Genomic DNA, 21,034 nt, shown 5'->3' on the forward strand with positions numbered 1-21,034 from the left:
AAGAACTTTTGAAGTTTACAATAATGTTCTGACAAGTCCTAAAAATTTCCCAGTTGCCATCTTACAATATTTTTATACATTCTGCTCTTTGGCAGTGGCCTCCAATGCTCTTTTAAGACGACCCTGCCTCCTTGCACCCGCATCAGCATTGCTGTGCAGTTGGTTACTCTGGCAGACAGATTGTGGTGATGCTGCCTTTGCTTTCTGCTGTTTCATTTGGGAATCTGTGACTGACGATATTCAAATATGAATACCCTACATCTGCAAGAGAAACAAACTTGCCAGAGTTTCTTAAAAACATACACCAGAACACATGTTTAAATATGGCATAATGTCCATTTTGGTATAAAAGATTTATAAAATTCTGACAAGTTACTTGAACTCATTTTTACATTACACCAAAATTTCCTCTACTGTAGAAAATTGAGAAATCCCTCTGCTATTTCCAAACATTCTGTGACCAATGTGCATTTAAAGATGTGTAGGTTAGGTGGATTAGCCATGGTAAATGTGAGAGGTTACGGAGATGTGGTGGGATGCTCTTTCAGTTGAAGCAAACCTGATGGGCTGAATGGCTTTCTGCACCGTAGGGATTCTATAGTTGTCCAATAGCTGGACTTTAATTTTCGAGGATAAGAGGAACCTGATGAAGGAATGATGTGGTATTTATACAGTGATAAACAAAGAAAGCTTTAGGTATGATTCTCCAGTCAGATGCTGCACGTGCTGAGTATTGCTGCAACGACCCTTTCCCTTTTAATTTCCAGTGGGTGTGATGGGAACAGTCCCAGACGACCAGGCCCCAATGGTGAAGGTGATGAGGAGGCGCATGATGGGCAGACACCATTACACATGGCAGCAAGCTGGGGCCTTGAAGAAGTGGTGCAGTGCCTTCTGGAGTTTGGTGCCAATGTAAACACTCAGGTCAGTGACAGTGCCTGATACAGTTCGAGCAGATTTGGTGTGACTATTTTAATACATTAAGTTGGATTTAAATAGTATGGTAATTTGCTGTTTCTGCCCTTGCGCTATTATGGTGCTATTACTCAATTGTTCGTCTTTTCCCAGTTAACCTCTGGGTGAGGAAAATAGAGGGTCAGAGAAAAATAGGGAAGGGTCCAAAATACACAAGCTTGTTGGTTTCTAAATAAAATGTTTAACTTTTTTAACGCTGTTACATTTTTCACAAATACCATCATGAATTTCACATTTTGGGAATATTGCTAATGTAGAATGTTAGATGAAAATAGCATCAGTGAAATATCTCCTAATGTAGCACTGACACAAACCAGAAGATCTGAACTTTGACCGGCCGCTCCATCGGGTGCCTGGGCTCGGGACAGGAGGATGCTTGCTCTTGATCCCTTTGCTAGAGAAATTGCTGGGCAGATATCTGGTAAAGATGAAGTTGAGCTTTGAAGGAAAAACAAAACACTGTTCGTGTTAGATAAACTCGGCAAATCGGGCATCAGCTGTGGAGAGCGAGTTGACGTTTCAGTTAGTTCCCAAGAGAGCAGCGGTTTTGATCGCTGTGCAACCTGAAGCATTAACTCTTTGTTCCTCTCCAGAGGCTCTGTCTGGCCAATGGAGCATGCTCCAGCATTTTGTTTCCTCAGCTCTGAATTTGGGACTATGATCTCCAAAATGCAGCAATCCTGTGATTTTTTTTCATTGAGCTGTGATGTGGTGATGCTCATTGTCCAAGTCCCAGTTGAATGGCCGTTTGGGCGATGTATCAGCGGACCAGCACTGGGCGTTTAACATTAGGATCTGGATGGGTTTCCTCTGTGTGCGCTTGGGTTTCTTACAACAGCCCAAAGATGTTCAGGTTAGGTGGATTGGCCATGCTAAGTTGTCTGTTAGTACCTCAAGGTGTATAGGTTAGGTGAATTAGTGAGGTAAATGTGTGGGGTTATGGGAATAGAGCATGGGATGGGCCTGGGTAAGATGCTCTGTTGGAAAGTTAGTACAGCTTTGATGGGCCAAATGGCCACCACCTGCACTGTAGGGTTTCTGATTTTTAGATGCTGACTGTAGTTGTGGAAGCTAGTGTTAATGTCTGCAGCACTTTGGCATTTTAAACATTATTTGAGGTTGGTCCTGAATATTTTACGACTACAGTCAATTGACGTTCTGATGGTGCAGTGCGTATTGACTTGCAGCCTGGTAGCTTGTGTGAAGCTGATGAGAACAGATTGACATGAATGCTCATCCTATATTAATGCAATTGATCATTTGTGTTCGAAGAGGTTTATAAAATGTTGAGAGGAATAGATAGGGTGGATTCTCGGAGGCTGTTTCCCAGGGCTGAAATGGTCGCTACGAGAGGACGCAGGTTTAAGGTGCTGGGGAGCAGGTACAGAGGAAATGTCGGGTAAGTTTTTCACTCAGGGTGGTGAGTGAGTGGAATCAGCTGCCGTCGGTGGTGGTAGAGGCGAACTAGCTGGGGTCTTTTAGAAAGACTTCTGGATGAGTACATGGGATTTAATGGGATTGGGAGTTAGAGTTCTATGGCCTGGTAGGTATGGATGTGATCGGTGCAACTTGTGGGCCAAAGGGCCTGTTTGTGCTGTAGTGTTCTATGGTCTAAATAACTTTTCTTTTTAATTTTACCAGGATGCAGAGGGAAGGACACCGATCCATGTTGCCATTAGCAACCAACACAGTGTTATAATTCAACTTTTGATCTCGCATCCTGATATCCGGTTAAATGTCCGGGATCGTCAGGGGCTGACCCCTTTTGCCTGTGCAATGACTTACAAGAATAACAAAGCTGCAGAATCAATCCTGAAACGGGAACCAGGAGCAGCTGAACAGGCAAGAGCAAAGATGTACATTCACACGTTACTAATTACGAAGGTCCCAATCATTTTGTATCTTTGGAAAAGGCATTGACCTGCCTGGTGGCTACGGGTTATTGGCTGCTTGAGATTTTGAGTTCAGGTTTGGAAACTTTAGCTGGAGTAACTAGGTATGGAATTGAAAACCGATCACTTCACTATCAAACTACTCAGCCTGCTTGATATTTGAAGCAGTTTTCTGTCTAACCAAGTTCTATTAGCCAAGTGATGAAAGTAAATCTTCTAAACAGAATTATAAGCTTCTTGAAACCTAATAAGGGTATCATTAGGCATTGGTGCAATGCTTTCATCCTATTAACCTAGGTTTGAATCAGACCAGACTATTGGGTTTCCTTAGGTGTTCTGGGTGGTTCAGTCTGTACCCGGCGTACAGTATGAAAACTGCCCTTAAGTGTGGCATGGCTGGGCACAAAATTGTTAGCCTGTCTAAGGCCACAATGTTGCTGTGAAGAATTGCCTCTTGAGGAACACCTGACACAAGCCATTCCTAAAGGCTTATTCGAGTGAGAGATTACAGCTTAACAGCATTCCTTGATCTAGTAATGGGGAATGCAGATCAGAAGTAAGGGAGCATAGAAGTAATAGTGACCATAATATATAGTTTAAACTAAGAATTGAGAAGGACGTGAACATGAAAAAGATCAGGTAATGGATTCAGTGGGGGGAAAAATTGAGGGCTGAGAATAGAATTTGGAGAAAATAAAATGGACAAATACATCATGTAATAGGAAGCATTTTTAAAGTGTTCCAAGTCCAGGAAAAATATATTACTTGGAAAGAGCAAGACCAATGAGTCACTGTGGATGAATAATGAGGAAAAAATTGAGGCGGGTAGAAAGGAGAGGAAAAACAAGAGAATATAAAGGTATTAGAGAAGTCTGAAGGAAAAGACACCATGAACTTAGCAAAAGTATTAAACAAAATAATACATTATCCAAGTTGGTAAACTAAAGGGTGGATAGGATGAATTCACTGAAATAGTGATACAAAATGGCATAAACTTGCTTCAGTGTTTCACAGGGAGGTAAATGGGGCAGAACAACGTTGGAAAACCTGAGAAATAATATAACCCGTGTTTAAAATGGTGAAGAATAGTAAATGACCTGACTCAGTTCAGATGCCAAAATCTCTGGTCTAGATAGGTTGCATCTGTGCATTTTTTTTAAGAATTGAGTGTAGGTGCACTGTTACATGTCTAATTTTTTAGAAAAGGTGTAGTGTCAGATAACTGCCAGACAGCGAAGGTTACAACTACGCTTAAAGGGGACAGATCATATCCAGGAAACAATAGACAAGTCAGCTTCACGTCAGTGCTGGGAAAAAATAATGGAATGCCAACTGAAGGAAAAATAAATTATATAGAAACCTGAAAATGAGTAGACAGCATGGATTTCAAAAGGAGAGAATGGCGTTTGACCAACCTCTTGAATTCTTGAAGAGGTAAGAGAGAGTAGACAAAGGGCTCATTAATCTAGATTTTCAAATGACCTTTGAAAAGTTGCCACGAGAGGCACGTGAATAAGAACAGAGCATGCAGAGTCAGGGCAAGCAGCCATCTGACTGCAAAGCCAAGAGCAAGAGACTAGGAGTAAAGGGTGGCTATTTGAGTGACAGTAGATGGGAAGTGCTGCAACCACTGTTATTAAAGAATATAATTTTGACTTTCAAATTCAGAAAATGTATCTAAATCTGCAGATGGTGTCAAATGTGGAGAGGGGTGGGAGACAGTTGATATTGAAGAGGGCTGCAACAAGTTAGACAATATTAATAAACTAGTAGAACACACATTGATGAAGGAATTTCAACACGAGTTATTGAATTTTAATAAGAGACATGTTACTTTGATCTCAATGAGATACAGAGGCAGAGTATTTTTGGAGTTCAAATACAGATCACTAAAAATAGCAATGAGGCCTTTCTTTTACTAACAAAGCCAACTAATTTCTCATGTTTATTTCTAGCAAGAATTAATCTCCATTGAAACTTGGCTAGAACATACTTTGTACAGTTTGGATTGCAAAATTGTAAAATGGAGAGTGCAAAAACTGATCTATAAGGATGATCCTACTGGGAGAAGTGTGAATAGGCTTGGATTTCTTTCTTGAAAATAAGCTGCTAAAGGAGATGTATTCAGGTTTTTAGGGTAGACAGAGTATTTCCACTTGTCAGAATGCATGAAACTAGTGGACTTCGGTTTGCAGTCGCCCCCAAGAAATCAAATGAGGAATTCACAAACTGAATCAGTAGTGAGAATGTGGGACACTACTACAGGGAGTGGTTGAAGAATAGCATAGATGCATTGAGGAAAAACTAGGTAAGTATATCCAGGAGAAGGAAATAAAGGTTCTGCTGATAAATGAGGAAGGAAGAAAGGTGGTTTGTAAAGAACAACAGGTTGAACTGGATAGCCCTTTTCTGTGCTGTATATTCAATGATCAGTATTGGTGCTATAATGTCCATCGACTGGCACAAAGGCTACAGTGCAGAGGTGCAATGTGACGTATATGCAATGGATTGTTTAGTTATGGTTTGCTTTGTTCATTTGTCCTCAGGTTGACAATAAAGGGAGGAACTTTCTTCACATTGCTGTACAGAATTCTGATATCGAGAGTGTTCTTTTCCTGATCAGCGTGCAGGCTAATGTGAATTCACGAGTGCAGGATGCATCTAAGCTTACACCATTGCATCTGGCAGTACAAGCAGGCTCTGAGATAATAGTCCGGAATCTGGTAAGTGCAAATGCAATTGATGTACGTTGAGTTTTGCCCTGTTGCATTATATCTCGATCCTGTTTCACCAAAAACATTTTTAAGAAGTTTTTTTAAATTAAGTTGGTGACTTTATAGCTGCCACATGAGGCTTGGATGTTCTTGACCCATCTGTGAGAGGGAGCAAAGTTGATGCTGGGACTAGTTTTTGAGTTTGGAGACTTGCAACCATTTCTGCTGTAGCAGAGTTAATGGGGAGCAAAAGGACTCTGTGGATGGAACTTGGAGGCAATCATGTTGCGGGGAGTGTGCTCCTTCCTCCTCGTTGACCTCCTTTTGCCTTGGGTGGGCACAATGGATCACTGGAGGGACTTCATAATATGTGCCTGAGGGTTCTGGACTGGGGCCCCCCCCCCCCCCCCCCCCCCAATCTTGCTGGTGGGGTCCAAAGGAGTGCACCAGTTTGGCTGCAGAAGCTGCACGTCTTTGGAGTGTGGGAGGAAAGCGGAGCATTCGCAGGAAACCCACATCGACACAGGGAGAACGTGCAAACTCCACACATCTACGCTAGGCTGGATTCAAACCCAGGTTCCTGGAATTATGAGGCAGTAATGCTGACCATTCCACCACCATGCCCCCAAATGGGGGATGATAGTAAAGCAGATATGTAAACAAACCTCAGAAGAGTAAAATTAATAGGGTGAGTAGGAGATTTTAACTGTGTCTCCCCCCCCCCCCCCCACCCCACCCCACCCCCCAAAAAGTGTGACAGGCTTAGAAGGGGGGCTTTGTGAGCCTCACGTAAGGGAGGACAGGGTGGTCCGAGACCTAATTTTATGGAATTACGCTGAGCAGATGACAGAAGTTAGGGAGCATTTTGGGACAGTGATCATAGCTTTGTATGATTTAATAGTTATGGAAAAGGATAAAGACAGGCTGAAAATATGGTTTCTAAGTTGGGGGAAGGCCAATTTTAATAAGAGAAGACGGGATCTGGTCAAAGTGAAGCTAATTGCAAGAAGATCCACATCAGCAGTGGGAGTCATTTCAAAAGGAAATAGTTCAGGGCCAACATTCTTTCCGGGAAAGGGTGGGACCAACAAGTCCGGAGAACTGCGGGTGTCCAGGGAAATTCAGGATTTAGCTTCTACTATGTTGTCCCAGATGTTAAGTAACAGTTTCCCCTTGCTGCGTGTGTATCATTGATATAGGCAATTATATCGATCAGAGATCCTTTTTTGTTGCAAAACATTCATTCTTGTATCAAATGTGGCCAGAACTGAGTCTATATTTTAATTTACTTTTCTTTGTTCTACTGTTGCTAGTTACAAGTGCAGTTTTGATTTGTTGTTGCTGTCTTATTTCAGTAAGCTTTCCCTGTGTTCCAGCTGCTTGCAGGGGCCAAGGTGAATGAGCTGACGAAACACCGTCAGACTGCGCTCCATCTGGCATCTCAGCAGGACTTGCCAACTATCTGCTCTGTGCTCCTGGAGAATGGTGTGGAGTTTTCTGCTGTTGATGAGAATGGGAACAATGGTAGGAGACTTTGCAACAAATGACAAGTAGTCACATTTGTGAACTGGATTTTAGCTACAGTTTTCTAAATCATTTTCTAAATTCCACTCTTATAAAAAACTTACCTGTTGCTTTTTCTATGGCACTGTTAATGCATAAAAGACACCAAAGCATTTCTCAGGAGTAGTGTCTTAGATTTGGCACGCTAGCCAGAGAAGGACCTGTTAAGACAGTTGATGGATGGTTCATTTTAAGGGAATATCTTGAAGGAGAGAGGGGCTTAGACCTTTGGAGCTGAATACCTGAAGGCACAGCTGCCAGTTATGGATCGAAGGAAGTCGGGGATACGTGAGGACAGAATTGGGGGAAAAGAAAAGATATATTTGGTGTTAATGGCTGTTGCTGAATCTCAAATTTGTACAATTATGATTTCCCACTTCAGATTTATTCATTTGGTAACATTTCTATTTGTTTTATTCCCCCCTACTTCATGGAGATGAGGTTTTAAGATGTACTTGCAACTAAGTGTTGGTTCAGTTTTCAAAAAACTGAAATCCTGAGAAGCAAGCAATATTGATCTAATAAAATTCAAAGAGCTGTTGGGAATGGGAAGAACAGAGTAAGAAGTCTCTCAACACCAGGTTAAAGTCCAAGTTTATTTGATAGTAAACCCACAAGCTTTTGGGGTTTGCCCCTTCGTCAGGTGAATTTGTCAGAACTCTCCACTCACCTGACAAAGGGGCAAACCCCAAAAGCTTGTGGGTTTACTATCAAATAAACTTGTCGGACTTTAACTTGGTGTTGTGAGACGACTTAACTGTGTTTACCCCAATCCAATGCCAGCATCTCCACATCGGGAATGGGAAGCACAGAGATCTGCTGTGGGGCTCGGTTATGTTGGAGCGACTGAACCAGTGTGCAGCATGGAAGAAATGAGCATGTACTGAGCCCCTGTGGGAAATTTGAAACAGCTTTAGTTACCAGACAGTTATTCAATCTCACTTTGGGGAGATGTGCTTTGCCTTAGCAGGATCTTCTAAGCTGCAATACCCTTGAGGTATGAATTGGGAATGGTCCTGTGGATCTGCTTGGTTTTATTGTGGGTGGAGGTGAGGTGTCCTAATTGGGTATTGCATCTTTTGGCAAACCTGTATTGTAACAGAACGGAGCAGCTGAATGATGCGGGGGAGAGGGGTAATGTTTAGTGTGCCGTAGACAACAGGCTTTGGGGGCTAGAATAATGGGCCTTGGTCAGAGGTAGGTGGTGGCGCAGCAGTTAAAGAACGTTCAGAATACGGTTTAGCAGATAAAGAACATATCGAAGTAAGTTCTGTAGTGCAAAAGGCTAGAGCGATTAGTATAGGAAAGGTGCTGAGCTGTGAATTTGGTTGCATGCAGGCTTTATGGTGGGGATGTTGATGGTGAGATTTGTGGCTCGTCAGATTGAATGTAGCAGCAAGGATGTTACTGGATTACTGGCATTCATGTAGGATTAAGAACCAGAATAAAACAACACCTGTCTCCTGGCGATAGCTGAACTTTAAAGAAGCTACACATAGAGTCTAAATCGAAGTTTGCAATGCTTCATAAATTGTTATCCTTAGGCAGTCAGATTCATAGCATGGTGACCTTTTGCTTCAAGGTGAACCAACTTTGAAATGTTACACACTTTAAGGTTGGGTAGCTGAGGGCCCAATGTTCTTGATTGTGGAGAATAGAATATTTCTCAAAGGCTCGGTATCACGCTGCAGTCACTATCGACTGATGCTGCTATGGTTTAACTCAGTCAGACTTCTCTCCCCCTCTTCGTTGTTATTCTAAAAGTGATTGGTGCTAACTGGAAGAAAGCTGGTTTGAGGTTACTGAGCTTGGTGCAGGGCAGATAGCTGGTGCATATTGGAAAAACTGATGTGTCCAACATCTTGGTGCTATCAGACCCACTAATCCATTCATCACATCAGCTGTCAGGTGGGCTTTTAAAGCAGGCAAGTCACTGACGTTTTAAAAGCAGTCATGATGGTGACAAACAAGACCGTGTGAGGCTGAGTGTTTTACAAATAAAATATAGCAGAGGCTGAACTACTTTTGATTCTTGGATGTGTCGATGCTTTCTGTTGACTGACTGGTTCACTAATCTTCACCGTTTGCTTTTCAGCTCTTCACTTAGCAGTGATGCACGGACGCCTCAATGTGGTGCGTGTACTCCTAACCGAATGCAGTGTTGATGCCGAAGTCTTCAATCTAAGGTATGATTACCTCAGCCTTGCATATGATTAAATTTCCAGCTTTATCTTGGGTGTTATTTTCAGATTAATGTTTTGGACATAATTTCATCAGTGCTGTAATCCAAATTATGAACCTTTTATACTCGGTTACTTCCTAAACAATGTGACCAAGTTGGAGCTTTTAACTTCAGTCCCTTGTGTGTATATCATTTTTTAAAAACCTTTTTAATTGGCAATGTTGGGTATTTTGTTAATGGCCTGGCTTAGGAACTTGTGCAAGTGTTGCTGAAGTAACTGCACAGAAAACCTTTGATAATATTAGATAAAATTGAGTAGATTTGGCACGTGGATAAAATACCTCTGGTGCCTCATTGAGCCTTGACAGTATGTGGACAGTATATGGCAAGAGCTTTGAATTTATTACTAGGATGAAAAATGAACAATTTTCCATTTTAACCAATTAATTGGCAGACCAGGAAATATTCTACAGAATCGTTAGCCTGATATCGTTATCAATAAATTCTAAGCTAAAGGCTCCTTCTCTATCTGTACAAAATTGTGCCGTACACTGTTTTGTATTTGAATTGTTCTTGCTGTTCACAGGGGCCAGTCGCCTATGCATGTTCTGGGACATTATGGGAAGGAAAATGCAGCAACCATCTTTGAGCTCTTCTTGGAATGTATGCATGATTATCCGTTAGATAAGCCGGATTCCGAAGGGAACACAGGTAGACGCTCAACTTGCTCCTTGCTCAACTCCTTGGAAAAGAAACTGTTGTTAAGTCAACGTTTTTATGCAAACAGTTTATTGGCTCCTGCATTCTGTTCTGAGTCTGTGGTAACTGCTGCCTAAAGATGCAGAGACTCTGATTCATTTTTTTCAAAAGCAGCAAGTTTCTTTTACACATGCATTTAATGTTTAAAAATGCATGGTAAACTTTGGGGGGGGGGGGGGGGGGGGGGAGTGGTGGTGGGGGGTGTCCACAAAAAGGACATAGACAAGTTGATGGAGTGGGCAGATAGGTGGCAGATGAAATTCAATGCACAGATGTGTGAGCTGGTTCATTTTAGTAGGAAGAACGAACATGGTATAAAACAAAAGGTGCAACTCTGAAATGTACAGGAGCAGACAGACTGGGTATCTGTGTACAAGTCATTAAAGGTGCCAGGACAGCTAGAGAGCAGCTAATAAAGCATACAGCATCCTAGGTTTTATAAACTGTGGTTAACAGCAAGGAGGGTATGCTGAACTTTGTATAAGACACCAGTTAGACCTCGGTTGGAATATTGGATACAATCCTGGGTGCCACACTTTAGGAAGGGTATGAGCACACTGGAGGGAGTGCGGAAAAGGTTTGCAAGTATGGTTCCAGGGATGAGAAAGTTCGGTTATGTGGAAAGATTGGAGAAATTGGGACTGTTTTCCTTGAAGAGGAGATTTGGTCAAAATCATGAGGGGGCGTGGGTAGAGTAGATAGGGCAAAAACTGTTCTTGTAAAAGGGTCAGGAACAAGAAGCACAGATTTGAAGTGATTTGGCAAATACATTGAGAAATGTTGTCATGTCGTTGGGGTCTGGAATGCAGTGCCTAGAAGTGGCAGGCTCAATCAAAGTATCCAAGTACACATCAGCTGTAACCTGATTGAATGCTGACTCAAGAGTTTGACTGAACTTTGGTCTTCACATTCCTTGGGAAAATATGCTTGTGGCTTTAGTTTAAAACTAAACCAATTTGAATTAATAGAAATTGAGTCCCAGTCTTGTTTGTGGTTTAACCTGTGGCTTGTTTTCCTGGCAGTCCTGCTGTTGGCTTACATGAAGGGAAATGCTAACCTATGTCGAGCTATTGTGCGAGCTGGAGCCCGACTAGGAGTCAACAACAACCAGGGGACCAACATATTCAATTATCAGGTGGCCACGAAACAGCTACTCTTCCGACTTCTAGGTAATCTCTTCGATCATTGCTTAATTCAGACTGCCAGCCAGTTTATAGCCCACCGCTGTTTGTTTCCTAAGTTCGTGTAACAACCTCCCCATGTAAAATTGGATTTCTGCCCCAATGTAAGGGGAGGTACCTCCTCTGATCATTAATACTGAAACTAAACACGAGTGAAAGTGCATTATCTCCAATCTTTTTGTATTTTTAAGGGAGGGTGTTGGTCTGCAGACGAGGTGACTTACCACTTAATAATTTGTCCAGCTAATTCACCAGAGGACCATTGGCATCTCTCTCCATTGATGTGGAGATGCTGGCGTTGGACTGTAGTAAAACAAAGAAATCCCACAACAGTTTAAAGTCCAAACAGGTTTATCTGTAGCAAAAGTCACAAGCTTTCGGGACAGCCTGCCCCTTCATCAGGTGGCTCCTAGCCACATGACAAAGGGACAGGCCATCCCGAAAGCTTGCGGCTTTTGCTACAAATCTCTCTCCACTTGGATAGAGCCAATTGGTTAGATAGCTTGAGAGGCACGTTCCACTAGCGTGGGGCAAGGTAGAAGTGAATAATTGTGCAGCTGTTCGGGAGTGGGGGATCGCTGTTGAATTTGATCCTTTGTCACCACTCTCTCTGATTCCTTCTAGTCAGGGTCCGTACGTGATTTTTCATCTCCCCCTTCCTCATCAGGACGGCCGTGTAGGAATCCTAACGTTCGGCTGGTTGAAATCAGTGAATTCTAAGGCTAGGATCGAACCAGGAACGACCTTTGTGGTTCAGTCAGAATAGATAGAAATTCTTGGGTTTTGCTTTCAATATAAATGATGGATTTAATGGGCCAAAAGGATTCTCCAGAGGTATCTGCAATAAGTAACTGTTCTCATTGCAAAAAAAAAACTGAAGTCGTTAGCACTGCTCCCTCAGTGCCAGGGATCTGGGTTCAATTTTGGCCCTGGGTGACTCTGGGGTTTGCACATTCTCCCTGTGTCTGGGTTGGTTTCCTCCCACACTCCAAAAATGTGCAGGTTGGGGGATTGGACATAATCATTTGGCCCTTCGTGTTCCAAGATGTGTAGGCTGGATGGATCAGCCATGATAAATGTATGGGGTTATGGGGATAACCAGAAGTGTCTCAACACCAGGTTAAAGTCCAACAGGTTTACTTGGCAGTAAATGCCACTAGCTTTTGGGGCTTTGCTCTCATTAGGTGAGTGGGGAGTTCTGATGACAAACAGAGCATATAAACACACACAAAGAACAACACAGCAGGGGAAACAGGCCCAACGAGCCCGTGCTGCTATTTTAACAATGTGCTTTTCTTCCTCCACCCTTGACCCATGTCTATGCTTATGGTACCCCCATTGGAAACAGAATACTGATCGGAATGCAGAAACAGTTAATCAAGTCTTTAAAGGTGCAGACGATGAGTGGAGATAGCATTAAGCATAGGTTAGAGGTGTGTATTGTCTCCAGTCAGGACAGTGAGATGCTTCAGCCATGATACTGAACGGCGGGGCAGGCTCGAAGGGCTAGATGGCCTACTGCTCCTATTTCTTATGTTCTTACAAGCCCAGGCAAGTCATGGGGGTTACAGATAGTGTGACATAAACCCAAGGTTCCTGTTGAGGCTGTGCTCACGCGTGTGGAACTCAGCTATCAGTTTCCACTCGGCAACTCTGCGCTGTCGTATGTCATGAAGAACGTTTACCTGAAGATCAGAGGCCGAATCAGGAGGAGCAGCGCTCTGAAAACTAGTGGTGTTTGCTACCAAATAAACCTGTTGGACTTCTTACTGTGTTTACCCCAGTCCAACGGCAGCATGGGTTCCCGGACACGCGTCCTTTGTTTGAACAGAGGGGAGTACGGTAGGATGAGAGAAGAATTGGCGAATGTGGACTGGGGGAGCGCGTTGGAAGGTAGGTCTGCTGAGGAGCAGTGGAGGATCTTTAAGGAGATCTTTCTTGGTGCTCAGCAGAAATTTATTCCGATGGTCAAAAAGGACCGTAGGAGGAGAGATAATAAGCCATGGATAACGAAGGAGGTGAAGGAAAGTGTTAAACTAAAAGCGGAGGCATTTAGAGTAGCAAAGAGTAGTGGCGAGAAGAGGATTGGGAGAGGTTTAAATGTCAACAAAGATTGACAAAGAAGGGTAGGAGAAACTATAAAGCTGGGCTAGTGCTTAATATAAAAAAGATAGCAAGAGTTTTTATAAATATATAAAAAGGAAGCTGGCTAGGGTGAACGTTGGTCCCTCAGAGGATGAGAAGGGGGACTTCGTGGTAGGGGATGGGGATATGGTTGAGGTCTTGAATAACTTTTTTGTTTCGGTCTTCACGGAGGAGGACGTGAATAATTTGCCGGATGTTAGCGATGGAAAGGTGGTAGGACTGGAGGGTCTCGATGACATTACTGTTACTAGAGAGGCGGTGCTCGACAGACTGAGGGGCTGATTGTGGACAAGACCCCAGGACCGGATGGAATGCATCCGAGGGTCCTGAAAGAAATGGCGGAGGTGATAGCGGATGCCTCGGTGGTTATTTTCCAGACGTCGCTGGATTCCGGGGAAGTGCCGGAAGATTGGAAAGCGGCTAATGTTACGCCGTTGTTTAAGAAGGGTGCCAGGCAAAAGGCGGGGAATTATAGGCCTGTTAGTTTAACGTCTGTTGTAGGTAAAATGTTAGAATCCGTCATCAAGGAGGAAATAGCGAGGCATCTTGAGGGGAACTGCTTGATAGAGCAGATGCAGCACGGTTTCCTTAAAGGGAAGTCGTGTCTGACAAATGTACTGGAGTTCTATGAGGATGTGTCCAGGGCGGTGGATAGAGGAGAGCCGGTGGATGTGGTCTTCCTGGATTTTCAGAAGGCGTTTGACAAGGTACCTCACAAGAGGTTATTACAGAAGGTCAGGGGGCAGGGAGTTGGGGATAGGGTGTTAGCGTGGATAGAGGACTGGTTGTCAAATAGGAGGCAGAGAGTGGGGGTCAATGGGTGCTATTCGGATTGGCGGATGGTGACTAGTGGAGTGCCCCAGGGGTCGGTGCTGGGGCCTCAGCTATTTATCATTTATATGGATGATCTGGAGGAGGGAACCGAGTGTAGGGTGCCGAAATTTGCCGATGACACCAAAATTGGTGGAAAGGCAAATTGTGCGGAGGGTGTGGAGAGTCTACAGAAGGATCTAGATAGATAGGCTGGGCGAATGGGCCAGGAAATGGCAAATGGAATTTAATGTTGGCAAGTGCGAGGTGGTCCACTTTGGTAGGAATAATGGTAGGAAGGATTATTACTTACGTGGAGAAAAACTGCAGCAAGCGACGGTGCAGAGGGACCTCGGGGTCCTTGTGCACGAGTCGCAAAAACCCAGCTTGCAGGTGCAGCAGGTGGTCAGGAAGGCGAATGGGATGCTGGCCTTCATCGCGAGGGGGATTGAATATAAAAGTAGGGAGGTCTTGCTGCGGCTGTATAGGGCATTGGTAAGGCCGCAGCTGGAGTACTGTGTGCAGTTTTGGGCGCCGTACTTACGCAAGGATATTTTGGCCTTGGAGGGAGTGCAGAGGAGGTTTACTAGGCTGATTCTGGAGTTGAGGGGGTTGAGCTACGAGGAGAGGCTGAATAGATTAGGCTTGTACTGGTTAGAGTTTAGAAGAATGAGGGGAGATCTCATTGAGACGTATAAGATGATGAATGGGATGGATAGGATAGAGGTGGAGAGACTCTTCCCGCTCAAAGGACAGTAGGACTAGAGGGCATAGCCTCAAGATAAAGGGGGGGGGGGGGGGGGGGGGGGGGCGGTTTAGAACAGAGTTGAGGAGGAACTTCACTCAAAGGGTGGTGAATCTCTGGAATTCTCTGCCCATTGAGGTGGTGGAGGCTGCCTCGCTAAATATTTTTAAGACGCGGGTTGATGGGTTTTTGATCAGAGAGGGAATTAAGGGTTACGGGGAGAGGGCGGGAATGTGGAACTGAGCCACGACAGATCAGCCATGATCTTATTGAATGGCGGGGCAGGCTCGAAGGGCTAGTTGGTCTACTCCTGCTCCTATTTTTTATGTTCTTATCTTCACATCCTTACGGGGATAGGGCAGGGGAGAGGGCCCTGGTGAAATGCTCGGTGCAGACTCGATGGGCTGAAATGGCCTCTTTTGCACTGTAGAAATTCTGTGATTCTGTAAGCAATGTGGTGCAGCTTGGCCTTGTAGTCTGTCCTGCTCCAATGTTAATCAGTAAATCTGACTAGTGTAGAATTCAGCCCCAAAACAGTATGGATTGCACCTGCACCTACAAGTGTGTGGCTCAAACTGTGCAGGTGGGCTGATGTTTTAAAGTTGTGCCAGTACGTGAAGGAAGCCCCAATATTGTGCAAACCGTGCATTCTCTGATTTGAGTTTATTGTGCACTGAACAAAGATATTTCCAAATGAACTGCATGCACAATGAGACAGTGGGAGTTCGATTCCCCAGACTCTATCCCATCCCTGCAAATAAATCCTTTCAATAGGACTTGATTTTTTTCTTTTGTGCTGGTGCTGAGTGTCGCTGTTGCTCTTGCACTGTGGCAGTTTGGTGACTGTTGCATTTTCTTTTCTTTCTCTCTCTGCTGTCCTGTGGAAGGAAGGAAGTTGCGAGCATCTCTATTCAATGCATCCTGTGAATCTGATAACATAAACGATTTCTTTAGGGAAAAGAGATGTGAATGTGTATGACTGCTGTCTTAAACTTGTCGTATCTGATTGTCCAGCAACTTCCAGAATCCTAGGAAGACTGATTTTAATCCTAGTTGTGTCACTGATTGTTTCAGACATGCTGTCCAAGGAGCCTCCATGGTGTGAGGGCTCCAACTGCTTTGAGTGCATCTCCAAATTTGGAGTCACTATGCGGAAACACCATTGGTGAGTTGCTTTTTGTGATCTGCAATGCAGTTTGTTTGTCTTGAGTTTAACAATACAAAGACTAAAATTGATGCTGAAATTTCCTTTTTTGTTTTATAACTTGCTCAACATCCATTTTAAACAGATCGGCACAAGCTCCAGGCAATGTGATGGTTCTGTGATAACTGGCTATCATAAAGTTTCTCAAACCTCAAGTTTATATGTTCACCCAGTGCAGAAACATTGAAGTTTGCCCTCTGTTTTCCTTCAAATTAAAACCAGTACAGTCAAGAGCTTGAGTGTCACTTGTGGCTCTTTGGGTGGCCTTGCTTCTGAGTGATAGGTCATGAATTCCTGGTACCTGAGCATTATAAGCCAGCCTGACACTCCAGTATAGCGCGAGGGTGTGCCTCACCATCTGGGGTGTACCCTTCTGGAGGGAATGTTAAACTAAGTTCCGCCTTTCCTTTTTTTTTAGTGAACTTAATAGGGCACTACTTTTGAAGAAAATCTGGTTTTCTCCCAGTGTGCTTACTAATATTCACCCCTCAACCAATTTAACTAAAATAGCTTATCTGATTATTTCTCATTGCTGTGGGAGCTTGCTGTGTGCAAATTGACTGCTGTGGTCCCTACAGTACAGCATGTCAAAGAGCTTCATTAGCTGTAAAGTGCTTTTGGATTTTGAGGTTGAGAAAGAAGCTACATAAATGCAAGATTTGAACAGATTCTTACAGAGAACGTTCTTTTGTTTCGCTCTTTTATTCATTTTTAAAAGTCATTAATGCTTATGTTCAGGCCCATTGGCACAGATCAGGTCTGTCTCTGTAACTCAAATCAGTGAGGCAATGGTGCCTCAGCTTTGGTTGTTTAATTCGGTGACTTTGTACAAATCAATTTCCCCCATCTATCTGATCAGTTTAATAAAAATACTGCTTCGTTCCCCTCCTGCTCCCCCTCGAACTGGGTTAAAATAATAAGTGAATGACTGTGTGATAACTGCTATTTTAATGCTAAAAGAAACCAACGTAGACTATTAATACTCTATGTAAGAATGTAAAGTTGAGGTTACATTGCAGTGTTTCCAGGGATACGCTCTAATACGTGTCCTTTATCTTTGACAGCCGCCATTGTGGTAGACTGCTCTGTCACAAGTGTTCGACAAAGGAAATTCCCATCATCAAGTTTGATTTGAACAAGCCTGTGAGAGTGTGCGACATTTGCTTTGATGTGCTGACACTGGGTGGGGTTTCTTAGGACTTGTTTATATTGCCCACGTGTTTAGTGTTTTTAACAGCACTACACAGCGCCTTTCCAGCCAGAAACTCGAATTGGACTAGCACCTTTCGAAGAGAAAGCCCACACACTTGAGGGACCACATTATATTACTCAGAATGAAATTATGCTGTTTGATTCTCCAATGTATTAATGGACTCTGATATGGATGGATGTATAGCCATGTGAAACAATCAGAATTGGGTACTGGTGCTTGTGGCTGGGGTTAGGTTTGACCCTATTCTAATAGGGGTTGTATGGTAAAAATATTCAAGACCTGGTGTTGTTTCAAGTTAACACTCTCCAGTTTCTGTTCTACTTTGTATTTTTTAATCCTGATCATTAATTGTAGATAACCATCTCTCCCCCCCCCCCCCCAACTATCCAGAGATGGTCACATTGTCACCTTGATGCTGTTACAGATGTCAACAAGGTTTGACACAACATAGGCTAGCTAGGTGTGGGTGAAGGCAAGCAACACCTTGGGGGAATTGACTATCCATTTTGCTCTTTATAAACTCTACATAATAACTGATTCCAGATCTGGATACAGCAGCTGAATGTATAATGCTTGATGGTTTGAATCTCTGCAAGAACAAACTCGGTAACACTAATTTAGAAAAATGTTTTATTACCAATACATATGGTTGTGCATTTATAAAAGGGAAATATTGCGTATTTAGACCAAATGCATGGTCGTGATAGAATATGGTCTTTTTTTAAACTGGAATGAGATGGAGGAACTTTTAAAAAATCTACTTAGTACAGTATCAAACGAACCCTGTGGAAAGTTGGTTCTGCAAACAGTGCTTTCTGAACAGAACGGTTCAACTTTCATGAAAATTTCCCGGTTTTTATCTCACTTTGCTGAGATGTCCATTGTATGGAGCAGTACATACGGCATTGGCCTAGTTGGCAAGCTTCTTAACCTCTCAACTGATGGTTAATATGCATTCAGAGGATTTGCCGGAGGGTCCCCTGACAACAGTGGCTAAGTAAAATTGGAGCTGTCCCTTTAACTAGCTGAAGTCAATGGTCTTGCAATCTCTTGGAAGTTTTAGTCATGAAATAGACTCGGAAGCTGTTTTTTTTTTGGTAATGATGTATAAATAACACTTGGGCTACCTGGAGGGGAAAGGGTAAAATTTGGACCACCGTTCTGATTTGTTGTCTCGTACGGATTGCTGCTTGATGGTCAAAATGCAAGGCGGTCGCTGTATTTTGTACTGTGCTATCTGAAACTTCAAGGTATCTGGGAAAAACGTTATGCTTTGTTGCATTTTATCTCGGTCCATTCAGATATAAAGCCTGTTGCTTCAAGCGAGGCTGACCAGCTGATACATCCATTGAATAATTCTGTGCTGTACTCTGCATATATTATTGCTTATCTCGCTCTGGTGGATGGGATGGAGGCTCAATCCGATCCTTTTTTGGAAGAGTTTTCATTTCAGTTCTTGGTTGAGGTTAGCAACTGTTGACCTACATTCCACGTGTTATATGATGTTGGTGCATTTGTGAGCAGAGATGAATAATGTAATGGTGCTGATATGAATAAACTAACAGACTTGTGGCTAACAGCAGAAGGTACTCTAAACCAATGTACCGTTGGTGGATTCAGTTTCAAGGAAGGTTGATCACTCTGGGGTGGATTGATTTCAAACCGTCCCCTATTTATTTACTGTTTCTGTGCCTCAGTTTTGTGGTCCTGTGGGCTAAGCAATCTGTTGCCAGCTTACTGTACACACCTAGTTATCCATTTTTTTCCAGCAGGGATTGCGAACAGGTAAAAGTTAGGACACAACTCTTGCAGCGAACCAAACCCCTGGTTTCAGTATCTAAATGTTGTCAGAAATCATGTTTTGGACAAGTACTGGGCTTGAAACATGTAACCGTTTTCCCAACTAGTCCCAGCGCTGAAAGGTCACCATTCATTTAGACCAGTGACGATGAGGAACAGTAACTGGTAAAGGGAGTCGTTAGCGATCTCCCCTGTACATCCCAACTTATTTCAAATGAAGATTTAATGTCTTTAGAACCTCATTCCATTTTTTTAATCTGATCATGTACAAAATAGTCAACAGAACCTTACTTTCTGATTTAAGCATTGGAACAGCTTGTCTGGAATGCCTTTTGAAGCAGGGCTTGAAAAGGCAATGACTCAAAGGTGAACTAGTTGGCAAGCAATAGATTCTCAGCCGATCTCGGTGTCTAGTGTCGAGTTGAGCCAGTTTTTTATGCCGACTGCAGTCACAGCCTGGGACGTGTTTAAATCTTGTGCCCGGTGTAAATGACTATTATCTACTAGGCCAATAACTACTTGAGGGAAATCAAGTTGCAACAAAAGTACCAACATCCTATTGCATCTCATCTTGCTGTTGCCAGCGCCCTTGTATTTGAGTTCTCATGTACTGTGACTTTTAACCCATTGAGGACTGCATATTGCCAATATCAGGACAATAATTTTCCACTTTTTTGATTGTGTTCTAGAATCAGTGATTTTGAATAAAACCACTTGGGTAAATGCAGTTTAATATCCCCAATACAGACCAAATGAATTTAGTGAATATTTTGAAATAGCGTAAGCTCAATGGGTTAAAATTCATTCTCGCCCTTTAAGCCCCATTTAATTATCCATTATTCAGTATTAGAAGAAATGTTTTAGTAATGGCTAATTTTTTTGCACTAACATTGAAACCTATTGCACAAAATTGTCTTACGGTGTATGTTTACTTCTGTTTATGGTGTATAGTGAAAAAGTCTGTACAGCAATGTCATTGAGCAGTACCCAAGATGTTGCTAGCAATGGTGCTTAGAAATATGATAATCAATATAGTTCTTTGGTAATAAACTCTGACTCTGCTTCATTACAGTAGCTGGTATTAAAGGTATCTGATTGTAGGTGGTAATAGCCAAAGAGGCTCACAGACCAGAGCCAGGTGTAAATGTGGCCGAGGCCACTATAGTAAGGCAGCTGTCTGTGTCCCTATGAAATAGCAATACCTGTGCATTGGCAGCCATTTGCTTTATCTACGTAGCCATATTGATGGGTGTAGCAGTGCTCTCTAAGAGGGACAGCACAACTCAGTGCTTGTGTATGGTTTTTTACCTTATTTCACAATGGAAAATTCCTTTTAATACTTGTAGATTTAATTTGAAATTCTGTTTATATAGTTACTACCAAAAGCTCCAATATAACATTTTTCTTCTAGCATATCTCTTTTCGTTAACAGCAGACATCTTTTCAAGCTTGTAAAGCGCGTTGCATTGTGCTCGTAACTGGTTGCAGTTCAGACTGGGATTACTGGTTTCCTCCTTTGTGCAGTATGTTGATCGATACTGCTGTCACATCTGAGAGCTAATAGTATCACAGATATTCATCCCTTTTAAACAGCAATAAATGACATCAGTCACACCAATTGCTTTGTGGGATCTTGCTGTGCACTGAATTTAATTTGCATTTATAATTTCAGGTACTTGATCTGGAGTGGTTTGGGATCAGATTTTGGTGCAAGTTCTGATGCATTTGGATAAATCTTCAATAGACAATTCTTCTGTTATATTTGCTCTAATTTTGCTTTAATCTCATCTCAGACTAAATCTTGTCATGTAATGAGGCCATATTTCATAGTTAGTAATGCTCACCCCAAAA

At 42.8% G+C, this 21,034-nt stretch overlaps 1 protein-coding gene across 1 annotated transcript in view; it reads left to right on the plus strand.

Annotated features, from left to right (window-relative positions):
* The window catches only part of ankfy1 (ankyrin repeat and FYVE domain containing 1), a 66,158-nt gene extending 45,392 nt beyond the window's left edge, over nt 1–20,766 (plus strand). The window contains exons 17-25 of the mRNA XM_080210447.1: nt 768–924; nt 2,617–2,817; nt 5,414–5,590; nt 6,958–7,105; nt 9,240–9,330; nt 9,913–10,037; nt 11,108–11,254; nt 16,041–16,131; nt 17,235–20,766. Coding sequence (XP_080066573.1) covers nt 768–924; nt 2,617–2,817; nt 5,414–5,590; nt 6,958–7,105; nt 9,240–9,330; nt 9,913–10,037; nt 11,108–11,254; nt 16,041–16,131; nt 17,235–17,367 — 1,270 coding nt within the window. The 3' untranslated portion in view covers nt 17,368–20,766. The remainder of the gene's footprint in view (nt 1–767; nt 925–2,616; nt 2,818–5,413; nt 5,591–6,957; nt 7,106–9,239; nt 9,331–9,912; nt 10,038–11,107; nt 11,255–16,040; nt 16,132–17,234) is intronic.
* Nucleotides 20,767–21,034: the final 268 nt, after the last annotated feature.

Source organism: Carcharhinus amblyrhynchos, chromosome 23, assembly GCF_965287045.1.
Source record: "Carcharhinus amblyrhynchos chromosome 23, sCarAmb.v2.hapA, whole genome shotgun sequence".
NCBI lineage: Eukaryota > Metazoa > Chordata > Chondrichthyes > Carcharhiniformes > Carcharhinidae > Carcharhinus > Carcharhinus amblyrhynchos.